The sequence below is a fragment of the Pimephales promelas genome, chromosome 1 (assembly GCF_988280905.1).
Source record: "Pimephales promelas chromosome 1, fPimPro1.hap1.1, whole genome shotgun sequence".
NCBI classification, from domain to species: domain Eukaryota; kingdom Metazoa; phylum Chordata; class Actinopteri; order Cypriniformes; family Leuciscidae; genus Pimephales; species Pimephales promelas.
Genome location: NC_142769.1, coordinates 45,098,899 through 45,109,730, shown reverse-complemented (window position 1 = coordinate 45,109,730; position 10,832 = coordinate 45,098,899). Strand labels below are relative to the sequence as shown.

Genomic DNA, 10,832 nt, shown 5'->3' with positions numbered 1-10,832 from the left:
AAACTTGCGTCGGGCGCAAGAGTCATTTATCCCGCCTCTAAAATAGCAACAGCGCCCAAGACCCGCCCACAAAGTTAATTGCGCTTCACGCTTGATATTTGCGTTTCAGATCGTTAAAATAGGGCACTGTGGTGGGCACCTAATGTAAAGTGTAAATGAAATAATTCAACAGAAAGCAACCAGTCTCACTCACTCGTGTCTTTAGTAATTTATTTAATTGAGTACATTATTTGATGCACATTCAAATGATAAATTCATAAATGTACAGGACAATGATTAAGGTTTTTTGATAGTTTAATTAAACACTTTAAACAATTTAATTAACACGTCATTTTTGGTTTTGGTCTTGGTATCTAACATTGGAAAATACATTTTTTATAGGTCCTAAATAGAAACTGTGTAAGAAAAATGTACTCATTGTTTTCTTACATGTGTACAGTAGGCCTATATATTGAATTATCTTGTGAGTTACTTCCCCCGGGTCTTCTAGAGGTAGAGGGATTTTGTTGAAAGCTCAAAGCTGCATAATTCAAAGCATCTGCGTCGTCAGCCTGGCATAGAACAATAAGTATGAATCATTCAGTCAAATATATTGCCTTAAAACATACAGTTTAGTGTAATGTATAAATTTTTAGCACTGATTAAACTCATTATCAAGATATCTGTATTCCATAAAAAAAGCATTTTGATTGCTTACCATCAACTGACTGTGCTGAGTGTTGTGCACCCTATCTTGAAGGGAGGAACAATTACAAATTTTACATAATTACAACTGAACTGACATCTTAACCTGTTATAAAACATAAAATAATGCATACCTTTTTGCTGGTGCTTGTACAACCGTGCAGCCATAATAATAATCATGATCACAGATAAAATATTCATAATCAAAGCGGCTGTTGTCCAATGCGTCTGAAAGCATTTGTCTGTAGTAATAATTCAACATGAAATTAAAACATATCAACAAGACATCACACAATATTATTTTTTATTTAAAACAATGGGCACCTGGTGAATCAACTTTTGTTCCTTCTCCAAACAGTATCTGTCCACATGCGGCCACAGCGCAGTAATAAATCCCAGCATCAGAGTGACTGAGCTTCTTCTTGGGCAGGTTGTAGACACATTTGTGTGTGGTTGAGTTCCCATCAGATCTCCTCTCACACTGAGCGTTCCTGCGGTCCTGAGTGTAAATGATTCCTGGAGGAGATTCTCCAGATTGATGTCTGAACCAGTAGACGTTGTGTTCTCCTGCACAGCTCTGAGTGACGACGGCACACTGCAGAGCCGCTGCAGACTCTTCTGGATGATCTGGGTCTGTCTCGGCTCTCTGATGCTCTGAGTCCACGCTCAGCTGTCCATCTGAAAAGAAAAATTATTAAATGAAGTGCAGTTTTTATTTATTTAATTAAACACAATGCACAGCATGTAACAGTTTGTGATTGTTCATCTTACCTTTAACAATGAGATCAGTTCCTTCACCAAACTTGATTGTAAATCCATATACAACACAATAGTATGTTCCAGTGTCTGATTCTTCTGTGTCTGTGATGCTCAGATTAAAACCACTCTCATCTTGTGCTACATTAAAGCGTTTATTTTTGTCAAATTCATTTTCATATTTGAAAGGTAAAGCTTGATATGATGAAGCGATCAGAAGGGGTTTCTCTCCGACTCTTTGTCTGACCCAAACCATGCTGGATCTGAAATTGTTTGGTAAAATACAGGTGAAGTTAACACTGTCTCCAGCTTGAACAATCTTCAGATGATTCTGAGCCACGATGTCTGTATTATCTGAGTTGCCTGAAAATCAGTATGTGAAGGAAAGGGTGAAAAGATACTTAGTATTGTTTGCTGTGGATTTTCTTCTAAGAATATTCATTAAGCACATTAAAAACAAAACAAAAAAGATACAAAAGCTGTCACTGGTACCTAAAGGGTGCATATTGGTACAAATATGTACCATGAAGATACCAATATGCACCCTTTAGGTACAAAAGTGTACCTTTTTGAAAAGGTACCGCCCCAGTGACAGCTTTCGTACCTTTCTTTCTGAGAGTGTATGAGTTTCGTCAAAGTTTAATGAAAATACAGTTACTTACACTGAGGAATATTAAGCATTAGAATGAAAAACTGAAGCATTTTGAAGAATTTGCTGAAGATGGGTTGAGATGGAAATCTATAGCTTGAGAAACAGAAAGGGACAACATTTTCAAATGTATGTTTAAAATAATAATAACAACAACAACAACAGGAATGATATTAAAACCAAGACAATTTGAGGAAATTGTTACTAAACTTCAGAGCATCAATTTAAGCAGCTCCATCAGTCTTACTAGCTTGACCTACAAAAAAATTTGTCTACAAAAGCGAACATAAAAAATGAATAACTAAACTAACAAAACAAACTTACCTCATACAGAATTCATGGAAATCATCAGACAAGTTTTATGTCCATCATAGTGAGACTGAAAGAGAAAACACACAGAGGTTTGCCTTTATATACACTTCCCTGTTCTAAAGATTGGCGTCTTTACACGATTCTACAAACACACAAACACACACACACACACACACACACACACACACACACACACACTTACGCACGCAGTCTTACAAGCTTGACCTACAAAAAAACATGCTAAAAAATGAGTCTACAAAGCTGGTTCATAAAAGCGAACATAAAAAATGAATAAATAAACAAACAAAACAAGCTTAGCTCATACAGATTTCATTAATGATCACAGGTCTGTGTCATAGAAATCATCAGACAAGTTTTATGTCCCTCTTTGATAGTGAGACTGAAAGATAAAACAAACCAAATACAAACAGTTTCCTTTAATTAATATTAAACGGTAAACATCTAGTCAAAAATCTATTGAAAGTTTTTTAAAGCATCTTTTTTTAATGTCTATTCAATCCTGTCATCGTCTGTCTCTTTTTTGGGATATTACCTTTTATGTAATGTGGTTTATAGCTGTTTGTGAATGTAAAAGGTCTGCAAAGTTTCAAAAATTAAAGGGCACTGTGAGGAAGGGAAAATCCACGGATAGCTGTGCTATTACTCGATTTTAATGCACAACTAGTGACCAACTGTCCTGTTTTCCCAGGACATGTCCTGATTTCATGTAAATATATAACAATTTTCTATCCATATAGAGGACTACATGTTGTTTATGCATATGTATAATAATGGATATGTGGTGAAATCGTGCTTTGGAAAGCTGTTTTAAAAAAGTAAAATAAATCACTCATTTGGAAATCAAATTTAATATAGCACTTTTCCAAACAAAACAAAACATTTCAAAGTGTTTGACAGACAGGAATTAACAATTGACATTAAAAAATGTAAAGTTATTAGAAAAGGTAACAACTGCGTAAAATAAGAATGAAATAAAAGAGGTTATATTTTTAATCTTATTAACTTACAGACTTCATTAAAGATCAGTGTTGGTTTTCATGTAGAGCCGATGACAGGTTTTATCTTCCTCCTCAACAAAGTCCGAAAGAGAAGACAGAGAGAGATTCACCTTTATATACTGTACCTCCCTGTAGGCTACTAAAGAAAAAACACAGATGTACATGACTGTACATGATTCTATTGGCTGATTCATCTTAATGTTAGTGGTGTGTTCATTGTCATGGTGACCACCTCTATAGTTTTCCAAATTGACACATTCAATGTGTAATATGCGACATCTACCAATGCATGTTTATTGACACAAATGAACATTACGTCAAAGAAATTACAAGTATGTTTGTTTATATGTATGGCATAGCATAATATTGGAAAGACATGTTTGTTTGTTCAAGAGGCTGTATCTGTACAGCATTGACAAATACTGAATTTCTGCAAGGTTTCATGTGGAAACTTTTATTCTTTCAACAGTTAGTTTGACAAGATCTGAAGTTTGTATTTTCTTACTTCCTGCTTTCACACATTGACCACAGCTGAAGGATCCTGCACCACTTTTGTGCAAGAACAGCAATTCATGACCAGAACCAGAGCAGTATTTGACCTTTCAACCCCTGAAATGTTTTGTGTGTGCCTGCTCATGTTTAGCAGCAAAATATCACGCTAATAATTATATTTAATCAAACCTAAAGAAGAATTTTAGGTCATGTGGCCACTATGTAATTTAAAATTTAACAAAGTAGAATGTTTTATGAGCAGCGGATAACCATATTCATCCACACAATGTTGTTTTGCAAAATGCATGCAGTTTTGTTTTTGACCACTAGGTGCCAAAAGATACATAGTGTACCTTTAATTAGGTTTAATTTCATTTAAAATGTCAACGATATTAAAAAAAACTATAATTTTGGCAATTGTTGACCTTCCTCTATAATTAGACCAAAAAAAACAACAAAAAAAACAATGCATGTAATGGAAAAAAAGATCTTCTAAGAAAGGTGTTTGTGGGCTGTGGAGGAGTGTGGGCGGTAATGTAAGAGCATGGTCGTCAGTCCTGCGGTTGGAAAAGTAAATATACAGGTCACAACATGAACATCCTGATATATAAACCATAGCAATTTATTCATTCATACATTTATTGAAACCTCTGCTCAGGTTGTGCAGTCTTTTGTAAGCAGTTTAATTATTTGTATTGTGAAATAGTAGGCTATCATTTATTCGATCCAAGGCAACATTAGTGAACGCAAACAGACATTTTATGTTTCATTTGTTTGAGTGAAGCACTAGTCGTATTGTATTTGTTGTTGTTATTTTTAATGAGGTTTACCTCAGAAAGTCTAAAAGTATGTTTATTTCATCCTTTCATGACAGTGTATACTGAGGTCTCTCAAAGTGAATAGGAAAAGGAGAATTTCTTCTTTTAGGATATAAGGAACAAAAAAACATTAAGAGAATCCATCAGACTGGTCATCCTTCTGCTGATTACACAACAATCTTTTATTACATTTCTCCACCAGAAGGAGCTCGTGTGCACGTCTTGTCAATCATATCTGTCTTCCCGTATTGCATATAAATATTTCACTTTCAAAGGTTTAATTGCTTGAATACTTGTATCAAGTACCATCATGTACCATCTGAGATTTGCTGCTACCTATAAAAGTGCATATTATTAATTCAGGCAAATGGGACACATATTGTACTAAAATAGGCCTACAACAACATTTTAATACTCACAATTTTAATATCACAATTTTAATAGTTCTAATATGAATGATTCCAAATCAGAACAATCAGAACAAAGACATCAATTTCCTTAACTTACTAACTGCATATTAACAACCTCTGTCCTCATTGTTGTTTGTTTGCTGGTAAAAAAGACTGCTACAATATATATATATATATATATATATAGTAATTATAGTATTCTATATACAGTATGTCTAATATAACTATAGTATTATATTAGACAATTATTAAACACACAATACTATACTTCAGATATCTACCGTGTGTAAAATAAAAAAGAGCTTGTTTTGACTCATGGTCTACATGGACGTGTCAAAGGTCAAGATGAACTATCAGTACAATATTATGTTACTGAATTTAAAATTATATTGCACAAGGAAAATGTATGTGCTCTAGAAGACATTTTAAAAGTTTATTGATGGACTTTGTCATATCGATGTTAAAAATCATGTCATCAATATTTGGATAGATTCAGTGTCTAATGAAATCATGCTACCTTCTTTACAAAAGCTATGTGACTCAAGAATGTTATTTCAGAACCACGGACAGGGATTTAACACAATTTCAGCATGTTTTATATAGCTGTGATGAGCTCTAATTCAGTGCAGAAATTAAGGCCACTTTATATTAAAGGAGTGGTTCACTTTAAAAAAAAAAACTTTTGCTGATAATTTACTCATCCCTATGTCATCCAAGATGTCCATGTCTTTCTTTCTTCAGTCGAAAAGAAATTAAGGTTTTTGATGAAAACATTCCAGCATTTTTCTCCATATAATGGACTTCAATGGGAACCAAACGGTTCAAGGTCCAAAAGACAGTTTCAGTGCAAACTGTTCAAAGGCATTTAAACGATTCCAGACAATGAATAAGGGTCTTATCAAGTGAAACGATCGCTCATTTAAAAAAAATAACAAAGTTTAAGTTTTATATGCTCAAATGCTCGCCTTGCTCTGTTCTGTGATGCGTGTTCACGACTCTCCTGTTCGAACTCTTTCATCAAAATGAACGAATCTTTTTTTCGTGTCATTTGGTTCATTCAACGAACGAAATGAACGAATTGACTCGGAAAAAGATTCGGACGCTCTGATTGGTTTATTTCACGTTACGCCCAAACCACACCTATAATGAAGCTATTTCAGACCAACCCCTTTAACTTGCGTGGGGCGCAAGAGTCATTTATCCCACCGGTAAAATAGCAACTAGCGCCCAAGACCCGCCCACAAAGTTAATTGCGCTTCGTGCTTGATACTTGCGTTTCAACGCATTCTCACCCCAAGGCGTCACCTTTGACCATGCTTCAATATTTGACGTTTTAGGCGCCCTTTAGCGTCACTTACATGACGCGATCCTACGGCGTCATCTAACTTACGCTAAAGGAAAGCGTCAGTTAGAGGACGCGGTTAGGTTTAGGTGTGGGGTGGGGGTAGGGTACACGCGATCCTAGGGCGTCATCTAACTGACGCTAAAGGGCGCCTAAAGCGTCAGATATTGAAGCATGTCCAAATGCTTCCCAAGGTCAGTTAAGTGACGCCTTGGGAGTGAGAATGGGCTGGCGTTTCAGATCGTTAAAATAGGGCCCCTAATGTAAAGTGTAAATGAAATAATTCAACAGAAAGCAACCAGTCTCACTCGCTCATGTCTTTAGGAATTTATTTATTTGAGTAGCCTACATTATTTGATGCACATTCAAATGATAAATTCATAAATGGACAGGACATTGATTAAGGTTAACTTATTTGATAGTTTAATTAAACACTTTAAACAATTTAATTAACATGTCATTTTTGGTTTTGGTCTTGGTATCTAACATTGGAAAATAAAAATGTTATTCTTTCTAAATAGAATAATAGGTTCTAAATAGAAACCTCTTAATACTGTGTTGAGAAAAATGTACTCATTGTTACTGTATCTTACATGTGTATATGTTGAATTATCTTGTGAGTTACTTCCCCCGGGTCTTCTAGAGGCAGAGGGATTTTGTTGAAAGCTCAAAGCTGTATAATTCAAAGCATCTGCGTCGTCAGCCTGGCATAGAACATTGTACAGTATGAGTATGAATCATTCAGTTAAATATATTGCCTTAAAACATACAGTTTAGTGTAATCTATAAATGTGTAGCAGTGACTAAACTCATATCAAGATATTTGTATTCCATAAAAAAAAAGCATTTCGATTGCTTACCATCAACTGACCATGCTGAGTGTAGTGCATCCTATCTTGAAGGAAGGAACATAAACATAACATCTAAAATAATGCATACCTTTTTGCTGGTGTTTGTACAGCCATGCAGCCATAATAATAATCATGATCACAGATAAAATATTCATAATCAAAGCGGCTGTTGTCCAATGTGTCTGAAAGCATTTGCCTGTAGTAATAATAATAATTCAACATGAAACATTAAAACATATCAACAAGACATCACATGATATTATTTTTTAGTTAAACCAATGGTCACCTGGTGAATCAACTTTTGTTCCTTCTCCAAACAGTATCTGTCCACATGCGGCCACAGCGCAGTAATAAATCCCAGCATCAGAGTGACTGAGCTTCTTCTTGGGCAGGTTGTAGACACATTTGTGTGTGGTTGAGTTCCCATCAGATCTCCTCTCACACTGAGCGTTCCTGCGGTCCTGAGTGTAAATGATTCCTGGAGGAGATTCTCCAGATTGATGTCTGAACCAGTAGACGTTGTGTTCTCCTGCACAGCTCTGAGTGACGACGGCACACTGCAGAGCCGCTGCAGACTCTTCTGGATGATCTGGGTCTGTCTCGGCTCTCTGATGCTCTGAGTCCACGCTCAGCTGTCCATCTGAAAAGAAACAACACTAACATAATGCTTGTTTGGCACAATGTGCTGTATGTTTCTCAGTCAGATTGAAGTGAATATTCAGCTTACTTTTAACAATGAGATCAGTGCCTTCGCCAAAATAAAACCTAAGTATATATTTAACACAATAGTATGTTCCAGTGTCTGATTCTTCTGTATTTGTGATGCTCAGATTAAAACTGCTCTTGTCATTTGTTACAAAAAAGCGTGTATTGTTGTCAAAGCCATTTTCAAAGACAGCAGGGAAAGCTTGATATGATGAAACAATTGGAAGGGGTTTCTCTCCGACTCTTTGTCTGACCCAAACCATGCTGGATCTGAAATTGTTTGGTAAAAAACAGGTGAAGTTAACACTGTCTCCAGCTTGAACAATCTTTAGATGATTCTGAGCCACGACGCCTGTGTTATCTGAGTTGCCTGAAAATCAGTATGTGAAGGAAAGGGTGAAAAGATACTTAGTGGATTTTCTTCAAAGAATATTCATTAAGCACATTACAAACAAATATGATTTTCGTGGAAGTTTAACAAAAATACATAGTTACTTACACTGAGGAATATTAAACATTAGGATGAAAAAATGAAGCATTTTGAAGAATTGGCTGCAGACGGGTTGAGATGGAAATCTATAGCTTGAGAAACAGAAAGGGAAAACCTTTTCAAATGTATGTTTAAAATAACAACAACAACAACAACAACAACAACAACAACAGAAATTATATTAAACCCAAGACAATACATTTCAGGAAATTGTAACTAAACTTCAGAGCATCATTTTTTTATTTTATTTTTTTGCAGCTCCATCAGTCTTACTAACTTGACCTACAAAGAAATCATGCTTAAAAATTAGTCTACAAAAGCGACCCTAAAAAAAGAATGAAATGAATAAATAAACAAACTAAACAAACTTACCTCATACAGAATTCATGGAAATCTTCAGATAAGTTTTATGCCCCTCGTTGATAGTGAGACTGAAAGAGAAAACAAATAGAGGTTTGCCTTTATATACACTACCCTATAAAGATTGGCATCTTTACATGAATCTGCAAACACACATACACACTTAGTAGGCCTACGCATGCAGTCTTACTAGCTTGACCTACAAAAAAAAACATGCTAAAAAATTAGTCTACAAAGCTTGTTCACAAAAGCAAAGCAAACATAAAAAATGAATAAATAAACAAAACAAACTTATCTCATACAGATTTCATTAGTGATCACAAGTTTGTGTCATGGAAATCATCATACAAGTTTTTTGTCCCTCGAGAGAGACTGAAAGAGAAAACACACAGAGGTTTGCCTTTATATACACTTCCCAAAAGTAAAGATTGGTATCTTTACACGATTCTACAAACACACACACAGAAACACACACATTTATATACATAAAAAAATGTAGCTGATGGCCATATTTAAAAGAATTTGCACTGAAGACAAAAAAAAAAAAATACAAACAGTTTTCTTGAATTGTAATGCTAAATAAATATTAAACGGTAAACATCTAGTCAAAAATCTATTGATAGATTTTTAAACCATCTTTTTCTAATGTCTATTCAATCCTGTCATCGTCTGCCACATTCATTTAATATTTCTAAATACTGATATGCGATTGATCGACAGTCATACTTTAAATTCATCATCACGCAGCAAATAATGCAGAATACACTTTGTCATAGAACCCAAAGGTCACTTTAAACCTTTGAGCTGCAACTTCCTGTGTAGTGCTTGTTTGAAACTTGAAAAGAAAATGAACAAAACTTATCTTAACTTATGTGATGGAAATAGCAGTGAATATGGTCCCTATTGAATGGAAATGGGTCTTAGGTGTAATGGGAAGCGTCAAAGTGTGGGAGGGGAGCAAAAGCAGAGTGGCCAGTCCTGTGGTTGGAAAGTGTTTTTAAAAAACAATTTATTTTGAAGTTCACCACCGCCGACAGGCTGCTGAGCATGCTCAGTTCGATTAAAACTAGTAGGGTTGACATATTTAAACTATATATATATATTATAAAATTACTATAAAGAAAATGTATAGTCACATTTCTAAAAAATGCCAGTCCTATTTTGTGATACAACAGACAAATTAAGTCAATTCCATGAAGGTAAATTTAAAAATGGCTATTCTTTAATTAGATTTACACAGAGCACCAGAAATAACTCAAAAATAATATACAATGATAACTTGGCCAGTTACATTATGTATATCTGAAGCCCGTTTCTGTGTAAGAGCACTACATGGTCTCAAGGCTTGGCTCAAGCTCTAAGGTGTAAAGTGAACCTAAGGACACTAGGCTGAACAGTTATGATGAACAGTTTGATGTTGTGCATTTGCTTGTAGATGTTTGTGGTAAACATGTGGCTGAAACAACCTCTTGATTTCAGATCAAAAGTTCAATTAGTTAGCAAAGATAGGATTACTAATTCTGTAAAATGTAATGGTTTATTTCCTGGAGTAAAAGATCTTTTTGTTTGGTCTAAGCATTTAAAGCAAACGCAAGAATCATTAGGATTCTATAATTGGAGAAAATAAAACCCAGTTCTGTAGCCAGCACACTCACACAGTGCTGTCTACCTCTCTGTGGTCATCTTTCACTTCAAGATTCTTTGAGTATTTGATGACATTTGTATTAATTTTAAGTGTCCCTATTATGTGTCTTGAATAAAAAGTTGATTGATTGATATGCTTTTTTTTGGGATATTACCTTTTATGTAATGTGGTTTATAGCTGTTTGTGAATGTAAAAGGTCTGCAAAGTTTCAAAAATTAAAGTGCACTGTAAGTAAGGGAAAATCCACGGCTAGCTGCTATTACTCGATTTTAATGCACAACGGAGAAGCAAAGAACTAG

At 35.0% G+C, this 10,832-nt stretch overlaps 2 protein-coding genes across 3 annotated transcripts; both read right to left on the bottom strand.

Moving 5' to 3' along the window:
* Positions 1 to 203: 203 nt before the first annotated feature.
* LOC148998493 (uncharacterized) lies at positions 204 to 3,500 on the bottom strand. 2 transcript variants are annotated; one of them, XM_089130121.1, is made up of 8 exons: positions 3,430 to 3,500; positions 2,414 to 2,468; positions 2,103 to 2,185; positions 1,456 to 1,803; positions 1,009 to 1,362; positions 819 to 926; positions 698 to 732; positions 204 to 551 (listed from the first exon to the last, which is right to left on the bottom strand). In XM_089130121.1, the coding sequence occupies exons 2-8, from the start codon at positions 2,416 to 2,418 to the stop codon at positions 426 to 428; spliced, it is 1,059 nt and encodes a 352-aa protein (XP_088986247.1). In that variant the 5' UTR covers positions 2,419 to 2,468; positions 3,430 to 3,500; the 3' UTR covers positions 204 to 425. The 2 variants fall into 2 exon arrangements, with proteins under 2 accessions (XP_088986247.1, XP_088986249.1); XM_089130123.1 differs by having other exon boundaries at positions 446 to 551; positions 698 to 728.
* Positions 3,501 to 6,846: 3,346 nt separating this feature from the next.
* LOC120469644 (immunoglobulin kappa light chain) lies at positions 6,847 to 9,006 on the bottom strand. The gene is made up of 7 exons (XM_039658754.2): positions 8,901 to 9,006; positions 8,538 to 8,620; positions 8,061 to 8,408; positions 7,620 to 7,973; positions 7,422 to 7,529; positions 7,343 to 7,377; positions 6,847 to 7,186 (listed from the first exon to the last, which is right to left on the bottom strand). The coding sequence occupies exons 1-7, from the start codon at positions 8,903 to 8,905 to the stop codon at positions 6,965 to 6,967; spliced, it is 1,155 nt and encodes a 384-aa protein (XP_039514688.2). The 5' UTR covers positions 8,906 to 9,006; the 3' UTR covers positions 6,847 to 6,964.
* Positions 9,007 to 10,832: the final 1,826 nt, after the last annotated feature.

Bases quoted from the DNA above. Each gene is read 5' to 3' on its own strand.
- LOC148998493 (XM_089130121.1), bottom strand. The intron at 1,804-2,102 runs GTAAGTAACTGT...ACTGATTTTCAG, and splicing joins AATGCTTAATATTCCTCAGT to GCAACTCAGATAATACAGAC. The intron at 552-697 runs GTAAGCAATCAA...GTTCTATGCCAG, and splicing joins CTCAGCACAGTCAGTTGATG to GCTGACGACGCAGATGCTTT.
- LOC120469644 (XM_039658754.2), bottom strand. The intron at 8,409-8,537 runs GTAAGTAACTAT...ACTGATTTTCAG, and splicing joins AATGTTTAATATTCCTCAGT to GCAACTCAGATAACACAGGC. The intron at 7,187-7,342 runs GTAAGCAATCGA...GTTCTATGCCAG, and splicing joins CTCAGCATGGTCAGTTGATG to GCTGACGACGCAGATGCTTT.